The 27,072-nt window shown below is 40.3% G+C and overlaps 1 protein-coding gene and 1 pseudogene across 2 annotated transcripts; both read right to left on the bottom strand.

Moving 5' to 3' along the window:
* Window positions 1-2,827: 2,827 nt before the first annotated feature.
* ipmkb (inositol polyphosphate multikinase b) lies at window positions 2,828-26,653 on the bottom strand. Of its 2 annotated transcripts, XM_073489956.1 has the most exons (7): window positions 25,722-26,653; window positions 25,389-25,611; window positions 19,162-19,247; window positions 16,853-16,949; window positions 15,128-15,300; window positions 8,759-8,840; window positions 2,828-8,561 (listed from the first exon to the last, which is right to left on the bottom strand). In XM_073489956.1, the coding sequence occupies exons 2-7, from the start codon at window positions 25,597-25,599 to the stop codon at window positions 7,741-7,743; spliced, it is 1,470 nt and encodes a 489-aa protein (XP_073346057.1). In that variant the 5' UTR covers window positions 25,600-25,611; window positions 25,722-26,653; the 3' UTR covers window positions 2,828-7,740. The 2 variants fall into 2 exon arrangements, with proteins under 2 accessions (XP_073346057.1, XP_073346056.1); XM_073489955.1 differs by having other exon boundaries at window positions 25,389-26,653.
* Window positions 18,096-19,152, bottom strand: LOC141015361 (uncharacterized; annotated as a pseudogene).
* Window positions 26,654-27,072: the final 419 nt, after the last annotated feature.

Raw genomic sequence — 27,072 nt, 5'->3', positions numbered from 1 at the left:
GAGCTCGACTGGTACTGCACACCAAAGTCGTCGTGATGACACGTGATACAATATGTTAAGTAAATATTCCACAACAAGACTCTTTGTATCATATGTTAGACCTCAAGACTAAAATCTAATGGTGTCATACCAGTTTCCAGTATGGGTAAATGTGCATCAAGGTGATACTGAGACATTCAGAAGCAGAGGAGGCAGGCAGTGTTACTCTTTACTGACTGTACACAAAAATCAGTCCCACATTACAATCATGGCACATCCACATTTGGCACAATTCTTACTTCGTTTGGCATCAAATGTTAAATTTAAGTCCCCGGGTCTGTTATAGGTAGAGGTCAATAAAGGTCTAAATGACCAAATTGGTATTCCTGCATGTTTTAACCCATTTTCTACTAAATGCATTTCCTTTGGGTAACAATTTGTCCTCTTCTTATATCCTATATGACAGCCATTGGTGTCCATCCAATTCACTGTGGTATAAAAATCAAATGTAGACTTGAAATGAGCCTGGAGGGTACCACTTTAATTATCACACACCTTGACAGGATATCCTTTACAAAAAGGTTTGAATCAATTCATTTACATATGAATTATGCATATATGTTACATATTTATGAACTAAAAGAAAAACAAAAAAAACTTTTACTAAAATACTTTATTTTATTTGAAACATTTACAGTTTTCATTGAGTCCCTGTATTTTAAACCCCGATGAGCAACGTGCAACCACAACATACGGGTAAAATTATTTTTCTTGCACATTGACACTAACATTGTGTTTGTATATTTAAGATTTTTTATATGTTAAATATTTCAAAATATATGTAAAATTAAAGCTGCAAGCAGCGATGAACGGGCCCTCGCAGGCCACGCGGGTCGGGCCGTGCTGCTGTCGAGGCGTGCTCCTTACCCGGACCCATTGCCCCGTTATTGTGCGCGCATGTCTTAACTCATAGCCAAAAAGCGGTTATGTGTTGATAATAGCACCACCTGCTGGTGATTTTTGGTGTGTGAGTTACAGATGCCAGTCTATACCGGCCCAATCAGTTTCATATCCATAAGTGTTATGGTGTGGGCACAGTGCCAATTATAAAATGAAACTGCCACCAGAGCGCCACCTAGTGTCAGATCGGTAACACCTTCGTCAGCTATCCTCAGGAGGCCATTGGCAATCAGTGTACCAAGTTTCGTGTTAAGTCGACCAACTGACGTCAAGATATAAAATACTTCAATTTAAATAGCGCCACCTAGTGGTCATGGGCCAAGATTTTGCACAGAGCCTTAGGGGCTCATGGGGAAGTAGTGTCCTGAGTTTCATGTCATTTGGACACACCAATGTGGAGATATGCAACACTTCCTGTTTTGACCCGAATCCACAGGAAGTTGTTATTTAATAACTTGAGTATTCTTTGGCGTATCAAAATTCTTTTAATAACTTTTTGTCAGAAGGGTCCACTGATGCTGTGTGCAAAGTTTGGTGAAAATCGGTGAAATTGCCTGGGAGGAGTTCGAAAAAGTAGGTTTGTGACATTTCGCGAGCTAGCGAAAAAAAACGCTAGGCGCAAATGGGCGTGGCCTATATCAGAAGATTCAGCAAGATTCACTGAACGTGTGGATATAAGGTTTTTGAATGTGCGACAAAGTATGTGGGAGTTATTAGGCAAAAATGGTTTGTGTTGATAATAGCGCCACCTGCTGGTCATTTTTGGTGTGTGAGTTACAGGGGCCAGTCTATACCACCCCTATGAATTTCATATCCATAAGTGTTATGGTGTGGGCACAGTGCCAAATATAAAATGAAACTGCCACCAGAGCGCCACCTAGTGTCAGATCACTAACCCCTTTGTCAGCTGTCATCAGGAGGGCAGTGGCAATGAGTGTAACAAGTTTTGTGTTCATCCGACCAACCGATGTCGAGATATAAAATACTTCAATTTAAATAGCGCCACCTAGTTGTCATCGGCCACAATTTCGCACAGAGCCTTTGGGCCTCATGAGCAAGTAGTATCCTGAGTTTCACGTCATTTGGACAAACCAATGTGGAGATATGCAACACTTCCTGGTTGGAACGAAATCTGCAGGAAGTTGTTTTTTAATAACTTGAGTATTTTTTTGAATATCAAAATTCTTTTGATAACTTTTTGTCAGGAGGGTCCACAGATGCTGTGTGCAAAGTTTGGTGCGAATCGGTGAAATTGCCTTGGAGGAGTTCGAAAAAGTAGGTTTGCGACATTTTGCGAGCTAGTGAAAAAAACGCAAAGCATAAATGGGCGTGGCCTATATCAAGAGATTCAGCACAATTCACTGAACGCGTGGATATAAGGTTTTCGAAGGTGCGACAAAGTATGTGGGAGTTATTAGCCAAAACGCACTTTCCTTGATAATAGCGCCACCTAGTGGTGCACATTCACAACAACAACAGATTATAAAATTTTTCGCCAAGCCTAATGACTTTGCCAAATAAAATCGAGTTTTCATTCACATTCAGGCAGTGAAAAATGCGATCATTTTGGACGAAGGAATAAAATAATAATAATAATAATAATAATAATAATAATAATAATAATCATTCGAAAAACAATAGGGACCTCGCAGGTTCCCTGCTCGGGCCCTAACAATTTTTCATGTAGGCTGTTGATGCTCCTTTCTCCTGTGTCTAGGCCCCCTAGTGGCAAGGAGGCCCTACCTGTGTGCCTGTGCATAGAGCCAGACCAGATTGCTACATTCACTGGGAAAGCTGAGAATTACTCCAATGCCACATTCCAGGGTCCATTGTGAACATCTTGTCTGCTTTTGTTATGAAACCATTGCGTGGTAATTCAAACTCTTAATTTATAAATGTATTTATTTATTGACTCTGCCTTTTATTGTCTTACAGTCATTTTAAAATGCACAGACATAATGTGGAATGGAGACCAATGGCTGTCAAAAAGTGTCTGGAAAAACCTATTCAGCAATCCTAAAAACAATGCTCTGCTTCAGTTGATTGACTTTAATGTTAAGCAAAAAAAAAAAAAAAAAATCCTTTTTAGATCTTTTCCAAGGAAAAAATTAAATAGACCAAAATGCTTGAAATCTTTTCTACATGCAGTATAATTTAAAGAACATCGTGGATGTAGAATAGGTAAATCTGCCCACCTCCACAAAAATATAATGTCTCAGTAACATTGACTGGTTTTGTGATTGTTACACTGACTGAAGAAAATTAAAGTAAAAACTTATATGAATATGAGTCAGCTCATTAAACCTATTCCACCAACAATGCCCTGTTTACAAATGCATGATATGATTTTTTTTGTTAGCCGTGACACAACAGGCTAGAAACACATAGAGGAGATTCACAAAGCTGCCGGAATGATCAATAATCAATATTTGAAACACAGAGACGACATGGAGACATCAACAGAAAATAAGGCAGTGATAAAAAAAAAAATCAGTTCTCTAACTCTCGTAAACATCCTTTAAAAGACTCCTAAACTTTCGCTTTGATAATTTCAAACAACTGATCAAGTTTATTAAAAAAAAGCAACAATTTTAGAGAAAATATCATATTCCAATAGCTCCCGGCGTCTTTTGGTTCAGATTAAAATCTTAATACATCTAATTGAGCTAATTTACAAAAGATCAGGATTTCCATATTGTTCATTATATTCATATATTACAAGCAACATAAACTGAAGAAGCCTGTGCATATTATTGATGGTTTGTTTTGTACTGGAGCGGTGAGATTTAACATGGCATATTATAGTAGCTCCAATGTTAGTGTGGAGAGCAAAGAGTGGAGTCAGTAAACCTGTACAGAGTGGCACAAAAACAGCTGAGCATTTAACGATGATAAAGTTATAATGATTTACAGCAAATGATTGAGTTATCAAATCATTAAATGGAAAGTAGGGTTAGACTAATACATAGGACTGACTGCAGATCACACTGAGGCGAGGCAAATTTACTTCAGTTCTTCTGTGACGTCTAATACCTGCTGTGAAAGCTTCGGTCTATTACTTTCAGTTTCTGTTGTACTTTAGTTTTGCATATTACCAAACACGTTTTGACTTTTAAAATTCCCCTGCATGGAATGAAATAAGTTGGTGCATTGATTTGAAATGAATCAAGTTACTACGAACCAGACAGTGAACCTGCCCTGCCCTCTGTCCATCTCTGGGTGACAGGCCTCCATACTTTATAGTCTATCCAGGGTTGTTTCATCATGTAGTCATTCCTGGTTGTAGCTGAGATATCAAATTCAGGATAAAAATCTTAATAAATATTTGCACAACTAATCTGAATTTGAGATTGAAGGTTCATTCTAGAAGTGGGGGTAGCAGTTTGGAAAAAAAAAAAGTCCACTTTCCAGAGCGATCAGTCACATCATGTAGCCTTCAACTGCAGCTGAAACAGTCCGACAGAGAAGGCTGTGAGATGTGGCTGAAAGCTTGGGGGAAAACCATGAATGTGATTTTATTTCTATTTTGTCAAACTCAATTCCTTTTTTGGAAAAGAGGAGATAATAAAGTCATGATTGCAAGAAAACACTTTGTTATCTCACGACATGACAAATAATTTGTAGCAACCAAGGCTGCTTTGGGCCTCCACAAGTCCATCACAGCTAAATGAATATTATTGGTTTCAATGGAAAGCTTTGGTCTTAATACAGTTTCACTACACCTTTGACATGACATGAAACTATTAGAATCATCCAATGTATACAGATTATCAGCAGCATCAGTTATCAGACTAACCCAACCCATTAGCCAACCCTACCAGATATCACTTACACAAACAAAGTAAAAACAAGCAAAAGTTAACCAGTTAAGATGTTGTCTCCAGCTCAGATTAGTGTAAAAGGGATTCCAGTACTCTGACATGTACCAACCCCCCAACAAAGATATTAAAAAAAAAAAATAATCAAAAATAAATCACATAAAACCATTCAGTTGCTGTCTCTCTTTCTTTAGCATTCTGTCAGCCAACACCTATTAAAGCAGCATGTTTCAAAGATCCTCTTACTACAATCGTAAAATCCTCAGGGGAGTCATATCGCTTCTGTCAAATAAAACAAAGCAAAAAATACAAATAAAAAAATCCACTACAATCCTCTCTCCAGAATTTGGGGGCGTATTTTCCTATTCTTGTCCAGTTACCAACCAATTAATTACAATAAAATAACTTAAAGTCATAGAATAACTCCTGGTTAAAGGGACAGTTCAGGCTGTATGAGGTACTTATTTATAGTCAGTGTATTACCTACAGTGGATGGTCAGCAGGCCTATTGTTTGGAGAAGCAGCAGAGTACCAGCAGGAAAGCTAACCACTGCTGTGGACGGCTGCAGCAGAAACATTTATTTTAGCCACCTAAAGAAAAAGCCCACCTGAATAAAAAAAAAGCCATATCTGTTGAAGTCTACAATATATTTAGAATCGTTCCACAGCTTTACTTTGCCATCAGCCAGCCCTTTCTAGTGTCGAAGTGAAGCCGCTGGATCCTTTTAAGCTTTCTTCAAAGCGACACAGTTACAGACACACTCACAACACAGGACTACTGCTGCCACAATAGCTTCATTTTTTTGTGTTATTGTTTTAAAGGTTTAGTTCGGATTTACCAAAGTCACACAATAACACAAACCAACAAACCTATCAGCAACTGTGTTCTGCAAGGTTAAATATCTGTTTTTTGTCAAAGGAATTTTGCGGCTTTGGAAAGAACAATATAACGGCTTCAGTTCCCTATCGTAAGGACATTTTGCTGCTTACCCTGTCGACGGCAGCACATTGCTCCTCCTGCCTTCTCCAAACTGTAGGCATGTTGACCACTATCTACTGTAGGTAATACACTGACTATGTAAAGGTAACTCATATAACCCCACTTCAAAAAATCTGCACCATCCCTTTACTGCTAGAGAAAGGGCACTGAAGTCCAACCCATTCATGAGCACTTTTGATATACTTTTTGTGTGTATATCAAATATAAAGCATATATATATATATATAGATATATATATATGGAGTATGAATTGGGAGTACAAGGTATGACAGCAATATAATATCAATATAATCCTGTTCCTAAAACTAGGGCAGAAAGACGAGCGACACCATATAACCGGAATAAACACAGCAAAAAGCACAGGCTTCAGAAAGGAAAGTGATTTAGCTGTCCAACATATACAACAATTAAAACTGCCATCGTAAAAGACAACACAACATATAAGGTCATTAGGTTAAGCAGTCAGAAACATGGCTCAAAGATCAACATTGATGAGATAAGGTCAATCATGAGATAAGATAAACATTTAGTAAGACTACATAAAACAATTGTTTAGAACTGAATAACCAGACAGCATGAGGATCACTTTGCTGAGAGGATAATAGTAGTAATATTAAGCATTTTTCCATACAGTAAATTTACCTGAGTTAGATACCTGTAGAGAGTGGTTTAAACAAAAACTCAAAACGACGACCCGACATAAAACTCAACATTCTGCTGACTTGTTTACGCAATGCTCACAAACTAACAGCAAATCTGTCAGCGGCCATTATGAATCCTAATTGAACTGTTCTATTATTGGTTTGACTGGTCTGACTGGAGAAGAATGAAGGAACTTCTGTTTCCCAGCCCTGGTTTGTTTGTAATTTGACACTGTACTGTAAACGTGACTGGGACTGAATCCAGTTAACCACTGTGGACCAGCATTAGCTGGATGTCCAGGATGTGGAAAGTAACATGTGCTGTAGCGCGATGAAGTTTAATTGTGCTATGTCTAACAGTTTAGGTTTAGATAGTTTAGGTAGTTTTCTAGGCAGACTGCATAGTATGATAGTTCACCACACCTTAACCGAAACACACATGAAAGTCTCTTTTATTGATTCACTTTGAATTCACTTAAATTGAAGAATCAACATGACTTTCAACCTGTGGCGTGGCCCCAAACCTGATTCGGTGGCATCATCACAAAAATCAAGGATTTGCGCTCCGTCAAAACATTCCTGTGGATCCCGAGGACCCAGCTGTGATCAAAGTCCTGTTCATTTAAATCCTAACAGCTGCTTTAGGCTAATCTAATGAATTGCATAGCTGAAAAATCAAGGTAAAAATCAAGGATATAAAATAACGCAGCTTACTGATGTCGAATTCAACCAGAGATATCAAAGGGCCAGCTGTGACAGCATAGTGTTAAATCTCTGGTGGTTGACTCATTCCTATTGTGTCTCAATATACATCGAGAGCACAACCGTAACTTGAGGTGTACCAAACTACGATTTTAAAAGAAACTCGCCAGCTAATGTTTTGTGGGCATGGTATAAAAATATGTTTTTGTCAAAACCTATTTTCTATGAATGCATTGGACTAAAGGTGAAGTGACATTGTAGAGCTTGTCTGAGCATCAGTAAATGCAGCTGAAGATGTTGCGTTTAAGTACAGGGTCGTAATGCCTTCATGGATTAATTAGTGCATGTAGTGCTGCTGATCACAGGGACAACACAGCTGTCAACCTCTACTACCTCCACTTTACTCACAGACACACACACACACACACATGCACGCACACACGCACACACAACTGACCAATGGACCACCACTATCAGGTGAGATGATGATGACAATGATGGTTCTGTTATAATATTCACTTCCTTGATTGTTCCCTCTCTTTTATGAAGGTTTCTATTTTCTGAGAAGAATGGGGGGTTGACAGGGGTGAGACAGCGGCAAAGGTCAGGAGGTAAGGAGAAGATCTGGAGGAGTAGAGCTCTAGACGGCCTCACAGAGGATCTGCTCCAGCACCATCAGCAGGTGTTTGAGGCCGTAAATGTAGCCATGATCGTGACCCTCGCTCGTGAATACGTGGGCAAAGTCAATCATCCTGACCTCCACCTCTGAGTCTCCTCCATTCGTCTCTGTTGCATCGCCTCCTCGTACTTTCAGCTTCTCTTCCTCTCTCCTTTGCCTCCTGCCACTGTCCTCCCTCTCTCCATCCTCATTCTGCCTTTCCAGTTGCGATTTGTTTCCATTTCCATTCGGTGGTGGTTGGGATTCTCCTGTCCGTTTCCAGGCCGAGTTGTCTTCTTCACACAGCGCTGAGATGCTATCCCCAGAATCTGAGCCCACTGTCATCTCCACAGCATCACCATCTCCACTGTTGCCATGGAGATGACCTTTGGCACAGTGGTGTTGGCCACCTTTTGTGTGGTTGGTGTATATGGTGGCCAGGCTGTAGTCCCACGGCACAGAAACCTGAATGTTGTTGTTGTTGTACTCAGCGACTTTCTCTTTCTGCCCCAGGCCTTCCTGTCTTACCTTTCCCTCCCCACCCTGACTGCTGTCACCGGCAGATGACAATGCAGCAGTTTTCCCCGTGGTCGGGCTGACTGAAGGGGTGCTGAAAGGCGAAGAAATGGAGGATGAGGATGAAGACGAGGGGAGGCCCTCATAGACGAAGAGAAGAGAGCTGGCATAGAAGTTCAGCTGGTGCTGGGACTCAAACCAGCGGAGAATATGTTGCACTCGGCAGATGCTAGCTGAAACAGCATCCTTTCTCAGACTCACACCATTATGGAAGAACTTAGCCAGGCCTGAAGGAAAGAAGAGGAGAGGAGAGTTTTAAATCCTTGTGACTAACTGGCTGTTTCCCTTTATCTGCATACATGTGATCAAGTATCTGACTGAGTTATTCTGAAAGATTCCTCCTCCACTGTTACTCCTTCACTGTCAGAGGTATCAGAAGGTAGAAGTGACTTGTTAAATGTGGGAAAACACAACACACACATACCATCTTTAATGGTGTCGTTCACCAGTCCCCTCCCATAGTGCTGGTCATACGAGTCAAACGTGTCACTGCACACCTTGTACACCTGAAAGAGAAGAAAGTACATCATGTTCAGAGCATGTTTGCAGCTCCTGACACTGTGTCCTAACTGGCTGCAGGCAACATTCCTGTTACTTGCAATGAAAGCGTGGCGTGGACAAGGAACAGTTGAGTAATGAAGTTAGTTAGAGTTATCTGAACAACATTGTCTACTTTTAGTACAAAAACTTATATAAAAGGTGCCAGCTGGCTAGAGTGAGATTGACGTTCATGGTATGTGACATGCAAGAAAAAAGACAGAAAGGTAAACTAATCTAATTTTGGTGTAAAAGTGGTATAATGGTGCACAGCTAAACTCACACCAGCCTTCACTACATCAAACTGGCCAGCTATGACTGTAGATCAAACCATTAAAACTATTATAAGCCTGCTATAAACATGCAGATTACTGAGAATGATCTGTTGGTATAGTTATCATAATTATATGTTCATAGTAATACTTAAAAATAAAATATAAAATGTTAAAATATATAACTTAATAAAACGGAGTACACTAAAAGGACCAATCCAAACGTAGTTTTAGGAAAACCATACCAATCATGAGACCTATGTCAATGAATCTATTGTCCCAGTGCATGCTGGGAGGGTTCCTGGCCCAAATAATCTACCTCATATAACTGCAAACACATGATCAGCAATCAGTCAATCATATTGGCTTTCAACTCTCTCATCATGTTGCCTTTTTTTCAAAATACGAGTTGTTACTGTTACTCAAGATAACTTCATCCAGGACCAACAAATCAGTCCTTAAACTGTTTTCAAAGAACCAAATTAGCTGGATGAGAACAGGTCTTGGGAAACAGGATCTTTTCAGCCGAACAACAGCGTGTTAGACTAAATTCATGGAGCCACAATTGAAGAACAGGCCGAGGGCCCAAGTCTCTACTGAGCACCTGTGCAGAATGAGGGGCTTCATAATGTTACCAGGAAGATCTTCTCCTGAGCACGTAACCACCCATTTTTATCTTTTCCTTTCAATCTAACTCTCCGCACCCCCACCATCATTCTTCCATCAGGAAGATCATTACCTCTAATTAGTCTCCTCTACATCTAAACAAACACACAGAGATAAGAATAGGAATTTTCTCAGCTCATTGCCAGGCACATTCTGTTCTTAGATAAAAAAAAGAAAAAGAGTCCAATTACTGATTTCTTGGTGTTTTTTAACCATCTAAATTGCAGCTTGAGTTACTCTTACACTGAAATACTTTGGCTGCCTCCAACCTCTTCAACTCCATTTACTAACCCGTCTCAAAGCCCATTGAATTAAACTCATACTATACTGGTAACATAATCCACAACAAACATGTTATGGGGCTTCAGGTGTCTTGGGTCTTTGTCCTGCTGAAGCTGGACTGGGGGTCTCCTCAGAGCTTTGTTCTACCTGGGGGCCAGGGGCACTGGGGGCTCCCGGCTGTCATGGGTTTCTCTATACAGTTGCTGGGCCTCGGCCATATTGGACATTTGTGCAGACGCTTGGGGACTTGTAGTTCTGTGGCAACATGGGGATCTCCTTAGGGCACTGCAGTTCATGCTGGGGTGAGATGGGTTGCTGGGCTTTGTACAGACTTGTGGGGTCTGTGCCAGCTAGGGAGCATGGTGTTGTGGGAGTGGAACAGGTCAGGTGCTGCGATACCCAGAGATCAGCGTGCACTCTTTCTGGGATTCAGCGTCTCGCTCGGATTGTTGGGCCTGTGTCATCGTCTGTGGTGGACAGGGTGGTGTTGAGCTCAGGACAGGTGCTGTATGGTACCCCCATTCTGGCTGATAGTCTCAGACTTTGTGTCCCCACTGTACTGTAATTATTTAATTAATCATAGTTTTCATTAAGTATTGAAGACGGTGGTTTGTCCATCTATTGTATTAATTAATTATTTTTTGTATTATATGTGTGTATCAAGATAGCACTTCCTCAGTCCCTGAGTTCCTTACTTATTGCTTGCTGTGTATGGATGTATGTGTGGGAGGCATTGTTTTTATTGTTCTCATTGTGTGAAACACTTTGTGTTACTTTGATGTGTGAAAAGTTTTATACAAATGAAGTTTGATAGATTGATTATCCTAACCCACTCAACTCGTAAACAATTACATTGACTGGAGAGCCAAATATTCTATGTCCGGTGAATGTTTACAGCATACATGTACTGTGCTGTGCTTTCAAGTACAATTTTGAGATATCACTCATTTTGAACTCCACAGACTTAGAAACTCTTTGGTCCTTCTGGTCATCAGACTGTACAACAACTCTCAGTTATGGCAGGGGAAACAAACAGACACACAAACTGAGGCTTGATTACTCTTTTTGAAACTGGATTTAAAGCCTTTTTAACATTCAACCACACATCTCTCTTCACAGACAGCTTTTTTGCACCTGAAGACTTTAATGCCAATTTACATGAACAAGTTTTGCACAGACTCTTGTTTTAATCTGTCATCTGTTTGATTTGTTTTTTATAGAGACAGCTTTTTGCTCCTGAAAACTTTATTCACAATTTTACTTGGATAAGTTTTGTATGGACTCATTTTTAAATATGTTTCAACCCGTTTCATTTTGCACAACCTACATTTAGGCACTGCTGTTTTGTTGGTACTTATAGTATTTACTTATTTCTTTGCAAAGGTTTAATCTAATTTAATATTTATCTGGCGGGTCTACTTTTAAGTTTTTAAAGTTTTCAGTTTTAACTTGACTGAGGGTGGGGGCGGGGTCTGTTAGACGTTAGATGTGACAAATGTTTCATGTCATGTTTGTTGTTGTAATATGTATGCCTCTACTGGATAACTAAATTTGACATAAGTCTCTCAGTGTGTCTGTCTGCTGTTTGGTGCTCAGCAGGTCGTGCACAGTGAGTTGAGACAGAATCAAACAGTCAAGTTCTCGGCTGTAAAACCGTCGAGCTGAAAGGGGCTCAAAAGATCTGCAGAGTTATGAGGAACTAAGTGGGTTTGTTACAAAGAGCAGCACCTTTCACATAATAATCATTTGATTCATTGTTCATGTGAAATATGGATTAGTGCAGCTATAAGTTAAGCACCCTCTTTAGTTTAAATTCATGCAAGAAAATGTTAAAGATGTGGATGTTTTACAGTAATATGCCTCGTCACTTCTCAGCCTATGGTACTGTAGCACTGATCAAACACTAAGTTCACCTCCACCAATCATTACAGAGATCACATGAGCAATGTATGACCAGTTTACAAAAGGTGGAGACATGCAGCCATAAAGCTTATGACTGTCATTTACACAAAGGATAGAAAAACACTATCAGGTCTTTCAGGACAAACCCTCATTCAATAGGCTATTTTTCATTGTAAACAAAGACTAGAAGAAAGAAATATTTATCTTATCCCTGAACCACCTCTCCCATATATTCATACACTTCTCACACTGAAGAGGCGGCTGTCCTCTCTTCCCCCTGTCCATAAGGTTATGTTATGTAAGTAAGGTTATGGTATGTGTCTGTGTAAGTGGATAATTACGACCTCAGTGGTATGGAGTTCCAGGACTAGATTTGACCTGCCTGCTCAGTTTGATGAATAACTCGGCCAACTTTCTGAATACAGGCCTGGTAAATTATCAGTATCATTTATTTCCTTCAGCTAAAACTATGATTTTCAATTGCAAAAGCTCAGTTTGCTTTTTCCTTTTCAGCTGAGGCACCACACAGTCAATCTGAAAATAAAAAAAGCTCAATCAATTTATCCACATTATCAGTTTCATTTAATATACCACCAAATGTTCTGGTGTTCACTGAAAACGAAAAATTGCCTCAGGAGCTTTAATTTTAATATTGACAGGAAGTGGGTTTTCAAAGATGAATTGTGTAATATTGTACTGATTAGAGATAAAATAGAGTGTATAGCAGTGTTTAACTAGCAGCCTACACTTTAAAATGGTTCATTCTAATTGGCTGAAACTTTGCAAGCCAAAATTAGACTGTTGAGTCTGTTAAGACCGAATCAGGTAAGTTAAACATGCAAAATGAAAAATAAGCTGAACAAACAACTTAACATACAGTATATAAACAATACAGTTTCCAATACACAAATCTGTGGAATTACTGGAAGTAGCCAAGCCACCATTACTGCTGTGGTGTCTCCCAATAATATCTGTGCATTTCAATATAAGCTGTCCTTAGAAGTAAACCACTTTCTAGTTTAACCGTTACTTTCTATGTAACATTACATCAGGAAAAGAACCTATGCAGTTCTCGGCTGCTCCAACAGTCGTGGCAAACTTAAACTTTGAGAAAATAAAACTGAATACACAAGCTTTTACTTCATGAGTGCCCCTATTTACATCCATACACTCTACAGGCAGCAGCAGACACTGAGACACTACAACTTGCCACTGCTGTGATGGCCGCAATGCTAGATGGTTGAACACACAAATCGGCCGCTGGATTCATCTATAAAAATTAATAATGAGTGAATTTAATTTTTTTTTTAAATAGAGCTTTCCTAAGAAAATTTAAATTTAACAACTAACTAAACTCAACTGTCTCTGAACGTTGTCTCAGTTTCTCCCTATAATTAATGAAAATCAACATACGTAGTTGTTCAGCCCTAACCCCAACTTGGCTTTTATTTGAAGTCCAGTAAATTGTATTAATAAAAAAGCCTATTATCATAGATCACAAAGTACTTTACAGTATGTACAGCATACAACTTAACATAATTTTAGTAATTTTATCTGTTTGTTTGCTTACTATATTCTATTAAATGAAAAAAAAAAATGTTGAAAAATGTGTTATTCTCTGCATAGTAACATTAAAAGAGAATCATTCTGATATCTCTGATAAAGTACCAGCACCAGTCTCCTTTTCATCATGATGAATGTACCAATAACTTCATAGAAATTTTAGATATAGACTAGAATACAGTTAAGACAGCTCATTGGGTAAATTTTGTTTGTTTCTTGCTGCAGGCAGGAAAACCCAAACTGTGAGACTTACTGATGACGATACTGATGGTAAGCCGCAATGGAAACTGATGAAAGCGATAAAAGCTTAGCTAGATGCTCTTCCTTTCTAACAGATAAGAAGTTCTCTGTTTCTTTCCTGTTATCTGTCTGTTTCCCCCATGTGGGCACACTAATGAGACAGTGGCATGATGCGTGTTTACTGCTCCACAGCCTGAGCTAAGTGTTAGAGACTCTACAGGGATCAACAACAGCTATTTACATGGAGGACGGGCACTGTGTGTGTGTGTGTGTGTGTGTGTGTGTGTGGACTCAAACACGAGAGGGTGAATTATGCACTGTTCAGCTTAGTCAACAACCTGAACATATTTCACATATCACATGGGTTAAACATTGACCATTCTCAGATTGTTCAACAGCATTTTATCTTGATCTTCACTGTATATGAAAGGTAAGATAAATTACTCTGTTACTGTGTTACTAGGGGTCGGGTATTTGGACAGAACATGTATGTACTATCTTGAAGTCCAATGCAATAAATATATAATGGAAGGTTAATCTGTATCTGTTATGAAGATTTGTCTTGTGTATTTACTAGACAATAAGGGGGACCACTCAACTTCACCTTCAATAAGAGAAGTCATTGTTAGACTACTCCATAAATACAATCCAGCTATAAGGGATATCGATACCTGCTGCTCCTTCTGTGAATTAAGTTCTCAGACGACTGTGCTTGGTTTAAAGAATTATTTTAGTATATTTATCTATGTTGCTCCTTTTGGTCTGTTTGTTTTATGAGTTTTGTGTTTCTGTTATTTCTGTCTGTGCTACATGGCAAGTTGTAAACTGTTTTGTAAATGTAAATAAACAAAGTTTATTAGCAACGGGGTCACACCAGCCACACGCCATCAACATGTTCACATTCGGACCCCTGACTACTCAGTAGTGATTGCTAGTGATTGTTATTTGAGTACACAAGACTCATGTGTTGGACTACACCCATCTGTAATGGCCCATTACCTCCGGTGCTCTTGCTCAGACCGCACCCATCTTCAAACTCATCTACACCCCTGCAAAATTTCATGACTGCATCCTGCATGTTTATGATGCTATCGTGCTGACAAAATCTGTCCACGTACAGACATACATATAAACACCTGGCAAAATACTCAAAATAGCTTTCTTGGAAGTTCCCGCTACAAAGGTGTCACCAGGTGTACATTTTACAATAAATGATGTAAAGACAACAACAGCCATTCCTTAGCTGCTGGTAAATATTGTATAAACCACACTCTTAGTTCAAATGTGACAAATTAAAGATCCTCCACAGCAGCAGAACAGGTCAAACTCACCCTCATGCCGAGAACCAGGAAGCCGATCTCCTCCATCAGTGGGTATTTTCTGATCTGCTGTTCCCGTTTCTCCTGCGAGGCGAACGGGTCGTAGCTCCGCTGGCCCAGCTTCACATCCATGATGCACGGCTTGACGAAGCGTCGAGTCACATCCTCCAGCTTCAGGTACAGGTCTGAGGCAGTGGCACAGATACAAGAGCTATGATGTGCAGTACAGTCAATAGTAGTTATAACATCTTTCTGATATGATGGAGGTTCTTTTTTGACTTCATGCCAATTTGTCAAGACATCTGACAAGAGAACTGTTCACAGTGCGATTCAGATAGAGGTTACTGTAGAGTTTATGAAACCGCCTCATGGTATGTGGCTTGTATAGCTAAAATTGTACTAACTAGTGCAGTGCCTGTTCAAAATGAGCCTGTTCAGAATTGGCCTATTGCTGGGCCTCTGGTTTTGATGCTAGCAGCTTGTCTTTACCTCACTGCAATGTGTTACTACACCAAGTTGTTGCTCATCATCGCCATTTTGTTCTCACAAGATGTGGTGCATTGCTCCATCTGATAACCTTATCTGTCGCGTGTGATGTGCCATTACTTTAAAATCTTGTTTTGTGTGCATGTTTAAGACTAGAGAGAAAAAACTCTGTTGACTTTTTACTTATGTGTGTGACACAACCCAAACTTGGTTAGGATTGTAAAAATCCTGTAGTGTGAGCCCAGCCTCAGTCTGCAGGGCCATGAAGCCAGAGAGCTGAAGCCACGCTCCCCCACAGAGCGGTGTTCACTGTTTATTCAAACTCTATTAATATTGAATGTGTCACATGTACACATTGCACCAAATTCAACACTATTTTCTTGGGTCCTCAGCAACAAACCTAACAAATGTGTAGTAGATCGGATGAAAGGTTCTCGGTTTATGAAGTCGTACAGACAGAGACTCCTTTCTTTATAGTTAGATACCATCTTTCTACCTTCTATGAAGTTCCACTCCAGATTTGCTGATAATGTTGATGAGCCACCAGAAATGTTTTAACAAATAACATAATTTTATGGTCAGACCTAAAAAAGAAATCTGTTTGCTATTGGCAATTGATTATGGCTGACTACTAATCAGGCTCCCATTCTCTGAGACAGAATGTTGACTGTTAAACAGGAAGTAACACTGGCTGGAGTTTAAAGAAGCTTTAAAGTGAAACTGATTGCACTTTTGCACAGCTGTCCCAGGGGAACCTATCCCAGCATATACTGTATAACAGGCACTTGCAGAACAGAAATGCAAAGCTGGATTGAGTCATTTAGCAACAACTGTAAAATGACAGCGTGTATGTTAATCACTATTGAAGAATCAAGATCTTTTGTTTTGTAATATGTTCACGTTTTTACCCAAAAAAAACAAACTTTTAAAGTCATTATGATGTGACATTTGTTTGGGTCTGTACGAAACAAACATGTTATCTTACATCTGGAGAACAAGATGTTTTTGGTCAGGACATCTTTGCAGCACTGCTGTACTTCATTATAATGCTGTTTGTCACACAGTTTACCTTTATCAAATAACTGCAGCTTTTGCAATTTAGATATTGCACTTGGCCATATTGCAATGTCAGTAATATTTCAATTAATTTTGCAGACCTAATATTAATAAGAACAGCTAATTAGTCTGACCCGCATGTATTTTTGGACTTGGTAAGAGAGAGATGGGTACACACACAGTTCAGTCTCTTACCATTGGGGCTGTCAGGAGAGGACCAGGTGCCGTAGTACTTGGGCAGGTGGTTCTGGAGCTCCAGAAGGCATGGATCACAGCAGTCCTCTGCATACACCTAGGACACACACGCACACACACACACAGACACCTATCAAATATCACACGACACGGAAAAATATCCATTACAAATTCCCATAGCCCGAGGTATCATCCAAATCGCTTGTTCTGTCTTGTCTGGCATTTTTCCTTAATAAATTACTTCATCATCAAGTATCAACTCTCTGGCTGGTTAGTTTTCTGTTGATTGAAAAATCAATTTATCAACTACGTATTTCATATAAGTAAATATATGTCATTTACTTTACTTGCACTTTTAATGTTTAAGTCCTTTCATTAGCAGAAAATTACTTTTGATATTTAAGTACATTTAAAATATGGGTGATTTTCACTTTTACCAGAGTAATATTTAAGCAAAATATCTTGAATTTTGGTACACTGTTCATCACTAACACATGGTTCAATACTATACTACCATATGCAGCGCAATGTCAGTGCCATTATTTTTATTTTCTTAAAATGTTTATATTTCTTAATGAGCAATTAGAGCTTTATTAGCACGAAAATGGTAAAAAGTACATACAGTATTAAAACAATCCCATGTTGTTAAATTTTGTTATTCTAAATCTTATAGAGAAACAAATAAATATAAAATATAAAACTGCTGGTAGATGTTACAATATAGTATTAGTGATTTTTCTCCCAACTGTAACTAGATTTACGGCTCTGTGCCGGATGCCGGGTCAGTGTGAGCTGTGTGTGTTGTTGGGATTAGGTTTGATTGGTTTGGTCAAGAGACGTGCACACATGATGCCATGACTCATTCCTGTTTGTATGAGAGTTGCTGAGGCCGACAGTGCTGCTAAGATCTAAAGCAAACATTAAAGCTCTGCAGCAGCAGACACACGTGCCGCCATGTGATCACACAGACCCATAAGGAATGCCTGATATTTAGACTGATTATTAGTCATTTACATTTCACCCTTGGTCAGTCCACTTTTTATTAAAAGTACTGTTGAACTAGACAGTATGTGAGTCACAATAGATATAAATGGTCATAGAAACATACAGAAATGTACAGAATACAACTAAATTAGGAGCGCTACTCCTGATCAGTTCAAAGGAAACAATTATAACACTACATATTGTAGGCAGTGATAGTTAACATCCATGTTTGTGCAGACTCAGATCATACTGTATATGTTTATGGAAGGAAGACTTTGAAGAATTTTTTTTGCTCTGCGGGGTCGAGGTGAAGTCTGAACAAGTGAGTCTTGAGTCTTTTGTGGAAGATGGTGAGTGATTCTGCTGTCCTGATATTGGTCGGAAGTTCGTTCCACCACTGGGGCGCCAAAACAGAGAGCGACTTTGCTGAGCGGCCTTTGTTTGCTCTCAGCGATGGCGGTACCAGCCGGCCAGCTGATGTAGTAGAGCAAAGTGCTTGTGCTGGGGCATGTGGTCTGACCAGAGTTTGGAGGTAGATGGGAGCAGTTCCGTTGACGGCCTTGAAGGCCAGCACCATCGTCTTGAATCGGATGCGGGCTGCAACAGGAAGCCAGTGGAGGTCACGGAGGAGGGGGGTCACATGGGAGAATTTGGGTAGATTGAAAACGAGGCGCGCTGCAGCGTTCTGGATACGTTGCAACGGTTTAGTCGCAGAGGCTGGGAGTATAACCAAGAGCGAGTTGCAGTAGTCCAGACGGGAAATGACCAGCGATTGGACCAGGAGTTGCATTGCGTCCTTTGTGAGGAAAGACCAGATCCTGCAGATGTTATAGAAGGCAAATCTGCAGGATCGGGCCACCGCGGTGATGTTGGGGGTGCAGGATAGTCTGTCGTCGAGGATTACGCCCAGGTTCCTCGCAGTCGATCAAGGCGATACTGTGACGTCCTCGACAGTGACTGACAGGTCCATGTGAGGGCAGTCTTTCCCAGGAGTCTTTCATACACATCTTACAAACACATTAACACATACAGTCAGCTGACCTGATGAGACACTGGTCCTGACTGACAAACTGATGGTGTGAAAGAGAAACAAAAGAGAGGTTCAACAGCAACAGAGCAGAAAGCAGCTGTCAGGTTTAAAGGTTAAAGTCCTTCCTCCAAAGAGTCAACAGGGAGCAGCTGACAGGTGAGCTCTCCCGACCTCCTCACCCTCGCTTCTGTCTCGTCTCAGAGATGTAACTATGATCCTAACTTATGATCCAACCACATACACAAACACCCCCACAGTGGTCTTATGGGCAAACAAATGAAGACATAGATATTACCATGCTGTAAAACTGCATCTCTCGTGGACCTCTGGGTGGAGGCTGAAGCTGCTTCAGGACTGTTCCATCTGGATGCTGCAAAATACCTACAACAAACACAAAGGTGGTGCTCAAAATCAGAGTAAAGTTATATGAAGTACACTGTAAGGATTTTGGTGCTTGAAGCAGTAAAGGGTAATAAGTAACAGCTGACAAAAGGACCCAGTCATCTGGCTACAAGTGTTGTGTTAGCCTATGAGTAGTACTGTGCTGCTGAAGTACAGCAGCAATATGATTTTCAGAAACATCAATAATGGTCATCACAGTTCAGTCAGAAGTAAATAATTGAGAATGGAAAACATGTTATTCATCTAACCGTAAATAGTTAACTGTGTTCACTGCCTTCGAACACCAATGTTAAATATTGAATCATGAACTCTGACATTTATCAAAACACACACACACAACTTGACAGCAGAAAGAAAATGACAAATAAAGAGAAGTGGAGACGGAGGGAGGACATAAAGCACTAAATGTAAATGAGCAGCATGAGCAACTTTGCCCCTAATATAGATAGGACAAGTACATATTGTATGCAGTGATGTGGGGTCAGGGGAGGCATTAATGGGATTGAAGGTATTTTAGAGATGACTATTGGTTCACACAAAACATTAACACGATGAGATTTTTGGTAAATAATCACAATGTGGATCTAATGACTAAGTGGATAAAGTATTAGAACAAGTAGAACAGTCTGGTGAGTTATGAAAATGACATCACTTTACTGTAAGGCAGCCTTTAAAACCAGGAAAAGACAACACCTATGACATATTACCACATACTAATATCCAAAATGTAAGACTGTATATAGTCTCATATCATGATAACAATATAAAATCAATCCATTGCCCAGGTCTACAATCAATTATAATAATGTTTTACCCTCCAACTGTGTCTGTGTGCTGCTTGGTGCTGGGCAGGTAATGTACGGTGGGCCTTACAGACAAAACTCAAAACATCTGCCAAAAACAACACTATGAGTGGTGAGAGACAGCTGAGCAATGAGCTAAAAGAAGTGTTTTTAGTAGGCTTCAGTGCACCATACTCATATCAATGTGAGGAAGGTTGTCGTAGATGTAGATTACAGTGAATTTGTGTGATGTGAACAGGTTTCAGTGGGATTATGTTTCACTAGGTACACAAGACAAAGACAGACAGAGGGGATAAAAGTCTGTATGGACTGAAAATCACTATCACATGGATCTGCCTGTTGTATGTGTGTTGGTGCAAGCAATTAAGTATGAGTTATGAATGAACATAAACTCAACCAATTAGAAAATAAGTTAAACCTCCTACTCACTCACAGCCACTGAGTCAGTCAGTCAGTCAGTAATGAGACACACCAGTGTGTCATTTAATCACGCTGCCAGTTACACATGTGTCACTTCAATAAGAGAGCAAATGACTTACAAACACATCAACACATACAGTCAGCTGACCTGATGAGACAAACTGAAGAGAGAGGTTCAACAGCAACAGAGCAGAAAACAGCTGTTAGGTTTAAAGGTTAAAGGCCTTCCTTCAAAGAATCAACAGGGAGCAGCTGACAGGTGAGCTCTCCTGAGTAACAGTGCTGGACTTTCACCTTTGCTTCTGTCTTGTCTCAGAGAATGTACAGAGAACTACATAATGATCTAACCATAAATACAAACACCCCCACACTGGTTTTATGTGAAAAAACAACTCTGATTTGCATGGAAAGTTTCAAGTATCCTCACAGTGCTGGCAACTTGAAAAACATAACTCCTCCTATCCTACAGATATCACAGTTTGATCTCAGGTCAAAAAGCACTTCAGTCATGCTTCTAATGATGTTACATGACTGGTGGTAATAACCCACTGACACCAGATATCCAAGACAAGGAAAACACTATTTCCAATGAAGAATATGAAAAAAATATTACAGCAAAAAGCAACACTGTTGCAACAAATGGGGCAGGAATGCCAGCAGAATGGTAGTTGGTGTATAAATTTGAAATAATGATTTTACCACTCACTGTTAATGCCTACAGATCATTTCTAACGTGAAAACTGCTCACTTTTGAGCTCTTAAACTGTGAACCTGATACAGCAGGAACTGCATTTAGGTGTGACACTCACATATCGAAGGATCAATTAGTGTCAAGGTGATGGGGATCGAGCCAGGTTAACAGAGAACCAGCGCAAAAATTATCATATTCAGTAATCTTGAATCATATCTCAATCGCAATATCTAAAAATAATCACAATGTGAATCTTATTGTTTCTTACCATATAGCCCAGCTCGATTTTACATTACATCATGTTTAAGCCTGGCTCTTTAACTACACACTGTTTAAGAACCAACTAGATAAATACCTATTCCCCTCAGGAACTATTCCAGGGAGGAGGAAAGATGTCCCACAGTCCAACCAAAGACCAAATCAGATCACTTGTAAGAGAGAGAGAATGACAGCACTGCTTCAGTCAGTGCAAACCTTCAAACTTTCAGCCCTTTGTGGATCATTACTGCCCATCACTAACACACATTTAAACAAAGACCTGTGGTAGAGAAGCTTGGGCAGAGAGCAGTGGGAGGAGATGTGAGCAGGATCATTTTCAGTCAGCAGGAGAACAAGCTGAACAGGATTCAAGAGCTCGTTCTACAACTGGAGAGGAAGACTGCTGGGTGTTGACCGAGTCTTAGCACTGTGTCAGTATGAGTTCTTCCTGCTTGTTAAGTTGAACTTTAGTAGCCTGTGTTAATGATTGTTCACTACCAAGCCCAAGTAGAGACTAAGATAAGATGATTCCACATTACTGTCAAACACACTGTTTCACTGATTCACCATATTCAGAAGAAATCCTCACACAAATATTTAACAGATTACATTAGACACAGAAACCCTCTCCACATTTGCACTCTATTATTCAGATCCCATTATTGCTATGGTTTATTCCTTTAACAGAGAACGCTTGCAGGATTCATAGCACTAACTTTTGTTTTATTGTTTGATTTGCATTCAGCAAAAGTTAGCTGCTATATATAAAAGATCTTACAGCATACGTTTGAGTCCACAGACATTTTACGTGTGTAATCTCTCATTACCTTCACCAAGAGGTTATGTTTTCACCCATGTCCACCTGTTGTTGTACTGTCAGCAGGATTACACAAAAACTACTGATCGGATTTCCATCAAACTTGGATGGAGGATGGGTCTTGGCCCAGAGTAGACCACATAACATTTAGTGTTGATACGGATAAAGGGATGGATCCAGGAATTGTTTCTCACTTTCTTTAACATGGTCAGATAGGCCCTTTATCAACATTGAAGCAATTTTCATAGGGAATAATGCATAGATCTTGACGAAAATACTCCCATTTGGGTGGCTGGTATCTATGAGTGAGTACAATTTCACACAGGTCCTAATAACAATCTGGATCTAGCAGATTTAAATATGTTTTCATAGACGGGTAGTCTTTTTGCAGCTACTATATGGTAACAAATTGGATATTGGATTAGGCTTGACTAAATCAAAGGAGACTATTGGGCCTTGGCAGAGGTCTGTGCCCTACTGAGTGCCATTCTAGTTTTCTGTTGTTGAAAAGCAAATGGCAAATAAATGTAATGTAATATAACACAAAAAACAGCTTTAAATGATATGAAAATAGCAATAAAATAGCATTTATCTTGCGGTGCATGCTGCAGGGTGTTCCGCAAATTGAAGCGTCACAATCCGGTGGCCAACCACATAAGCTGGCGATCAAACTATGACTGAAGGCACAGTGGATTGTAATGAGTCATGTGTATTCACTCAGTTTGGCATTGTGCACCAGTTTAAAACACATCTGTTGATGCCGACGATCACTGTAGGACCGGCATGATTAAACTACTGTGGCAGAGGCCTGACCAGAGATCACAAGCAGAGTAGAACGGGTCAGTAACAGGTAGTTATTTAGCATGGATAAAAACTACAGAGGGAACACAAACGACATTTCTCTGTGTAGCGTTAAGTTTCCCTTTCACTTCGGTTTGGTCTTTCCCCCAGTTTAAAACACAGTAATGATCTGCGTCGCATTCTGGTTGTTTACTGTTATTTTTAATCCATCGATGAGGACAAATGATCACTAGCAGGACCAGCATGCTACTAGCATAACAATATAGCAGCTTCGCCTTTCGGCAAAGTGACCAACACGTCACAAAGAAGGACCATGGAGTGACACTCCCACACCGCCGCACCACTGGATTTGGTGTACATGCAGCCTAAGGATGTATTTACAGCTCAGTCGCCTGAATAGATTGCTAGCAGTTAACATTTCTGCAAAGCAGTGCTACATTCACATTTGTACGTGTCATAGGATACGTACTGTTGACATTTCTACAATATATGTCATATCACGTTCACATTAAATGTTTATGTAATGTCTAGGCCAAAAGACTGCCAAACCAGTGACACCACTAAGCATGTGACAATATGCAATGTGAGAATATGCGAAAGTTATACTCGCCAAAATAATTGTAATTCACAATATTATCTCGATAATCATCAAAACTGGCTTAAAACTCTTAAAATGCCACTAAAACATACTGGAAATGTGCAACCTAACATTTTGTTAATGAACTAACATTTTATGGCATCACAGATGGGACACACACACACTTCTTTTGAGTGAGCATCCTTTTAAGTAAAAAAACAATCAAAATATCTCATGCAAGGTAATCAGATAACATTTGGTCCCCTTGCATAAGTGAAGGACACGTAAATGGGAGGCACCTCATCTCCCTGTTGCTCTTTAGTTTGGAATTTGTAGTATTTCCACACATCTACAATACAATGGGTGAGTCGAGCGTTCAGCTATGTTGACATGTAGGATTCTGGAATGACCGGAAAGATGCGAGCTCCTCAGGCGGCAGTTCAAAATAATCATGAAATCAATATAGGATTGTGAATTATCGAGCTAGACAGCATTTTCAAGTCACTGATGTGAATTCATTCTGCTGATTATCCCAATAATGGAAATTCACCACCATCAACTTATCCTGAGTGTTTTCATCCCGATCCACAATAAAGATCTTATCCACCTGTCCCTGGAAATGATCCAGTGGTGTACTGGATCATTTCCAGCTGTGTTTGTAAAAGCAGGTATTTTGAACAAAACATAATCTTTTCCAAACACTAACTGAATGATTTCTGTGCCTAAACCTAACATGACAACAAGCACAGCGTTGTACCAACACACAACTGAAAACGGAACCAAAAGACACATTCAGCTGCCACATACAGAAATGTAAATTATCGATTATCAAAAAAAGTTGCCTACTCATTTTCTGGCGATCACTTTATCAGTTAATTAACTCATCATTTTAGCTCCAGGATAAGTGATACACCATCATCTTTCAGTTCTGCTCAATTTTGTGTTCATACTGTCCTCCCAACTAACCCACAGAGGAAAACCAAAGTCCATTGACAGGCAGAAGATTATGCAGCATTTAACTGACCCACAGCACAGCATAGGTTTGTCCTGGCTGACTGCAGGCCACCACGGTTCACTCTCGAGGAGTCCACCTCGTCTGGTCCACAACATACAGATGTGTCTTTCCTGGAAGTTGCAGTTGATCAAGGTAACTGACTGACCAGCAAAAACTTATCCATCTGAGAGGGTCCTGTAACTAACACCAATGGTTGACTGTATCAGTTCAGCTCAACACTTCACAGAACAACACACTATAGAGGCTTTGATATGGTCAGCTGTTCTGTGTGCATGAGTGTTAGTGTGTCAGTGACCTGAGAGACCATGGCGCAGGGATGTCACGGTCACAAATGATCTCTGTTCGATCAGAGTTAGTGTGGGGAACCACATGTGAAGATGCAGTTGGTGTGGATCAGTACTGACTGAGTGAGACAGGTGCATGAATCCCATCTCATATACATGCTGTTCTCATGGAAAAAGAAGTCACCAGGCCAAACTTAAACTACAAAATCTATCAAAATCTATATATACTTGGTAAAGCAAGAGCCAATGCACTTTCTGAATTGTTAGTTCAGCACTTACTGGAAATACACAAAACTTACTAAACCCAATTTCACCAATAAATGAAGGTGTTGTCTACAGACAATCCTTTTCTGATAACAAACAGTGGGTGGCAGAGGAAAGTTGTGTTCTATATTCAGTTATCAGGTCTGAACAGTAGAACCGAGTCAGAAGGAAAGGTGTCCAGTGCACTCACCCACTTTATCCACTCCATACTTGTGGCCCGCCACCTGATGTGACAGCGGGACACAGCCGTTCAGGTGAGCCTGGCCTTGTGTCCCCAGTGGCCGCGGGCCACACTTCTCTTTCGCGGGGGGCCCACCAGAGAGCCGCGGGGTCAGACTGACCCCAACAGCGGCTGAACTGGGGGTCAGTTCCAGTCTGCCGAGAGCTAGTGAGGGGTCCATCAGTACCTGACGCTGAGTTGTTGACATTTGTAGAAATAAAAATGACGAGAAAACACAAAGTCTTTATCCAGGGAGAAATTAAATTAAAAAAGTAAACGATGTGACAGTATCGATTCACATACTTCTATTACGTAAGCACAGAATACAGCTCCGCACACAAATTGTTTGGGAGTGAGGTTGAGAAGCCTTCATTGAAATAGTCCAGTCCAGTCGAAACCAGCACAGCAGCTTCGGTCGTGTCGGCCGTTTCCGAACGCCAACAACAGCCACTATGACAGACAGTGACACTGTCGGTACCGCCGCTGTGTCCGGGGGTGAAGCACGGCTCCCTAAGCAGCGCCAATTCAATGATTTTCATATCTCGACCAGCAGCATAAATACATCCTGGCCACATCCCTCTTCAACCAGTGTCACACACACAGGAACCACGCACCACTTCCGGTCGAAGCTTCCACAATAAAACAAACTGAGACTTTTACACTGCAGCGTCCCACTAGTGTGTGTACCACTGCAGTAATAAAGGCGGGGGGTTCTGATATCAATAAAAAGTCGGCCGTTGTTTTGCCTAAGCGTTACTGCTTAGACCAATGCTACACTTCATTGCTTAACGGCAAAAATGATATAATCGGCTCATTTATTGTGAAGGAAAGATCACCTAACTTCCGGTCTTATCTTCATCAATTTCAGCTAGCTCCGCAGCTCCACTTCCTCGCCTCAGAGAAGTAAATACTGTTGTCTCAATAATGGTGATGTTACGACACACTCAACAGTGATATTCAGTTCCAGTCAGCAAATACAGAAGCAGACATGCAGGTGTGACGCACATAAACTATGCTGTCATAAAGAGGCTATTCAGTCCTGGTTTTGATTGCTAACTTATCGATACTGTCCATTAGGCTGCTAAGCGAGCCGTTCCTCGCGTCACCAATCAGCAGACCAGAGGGACATCGCATCTGCCGTACAACCGCCGTCCAGACGAAGGCCCTCTCGTGGGTCATGAGCACAGAAACGATGTGTTGTCGTTTTTAAATCCATGGTATTAAAAGAAGTCGGTGTTGTCCTCCTCAGCCATAGATATCCAGGTCAGTGTAGGCGGCTACCTCTCTACGTAACAAACAGAACAGCGCCCAAAGCCTCCCACACGTTTCCGACACTTGTCATGACTGTCGCAAAACACAGCCTACCTTCTCTCACCTTTGCGGCAGAACTCCTGCCTTCACTTGCATTAGACACAAATGCATGGAGCACTGTCTTTGCAGATCTTGTGACTTGTTTCCAGGCAAGGCTACGCATCATTACTATGAGATGAACAAATACACAGGTTACATGTAGGGTTGGTACATTATTAACATTACTGATATATATTATAAAAACATTATTAATAACGGACACTAACTGTATTTCCTTGAAGTTGAACTACATTACAACATACAAATAACTGAGGAACATAATGACAGTGCACAAATCAACACT

The sequence above is a fragment of the Pagrus major genome, chromosome 20 (genome assembly GCF_040436345.1).
Source record: "Pagrus major chromosome 20, Pma_NU_1.0".
NCBI lineage: Eukaryota > Metazoa > Chordata > Actinopteri > Spariformes > Sparidae > Pagrus > Pagrus major.
This window is presented reverse-complemented; position numbering and strand designations above follow the sequence as displayed.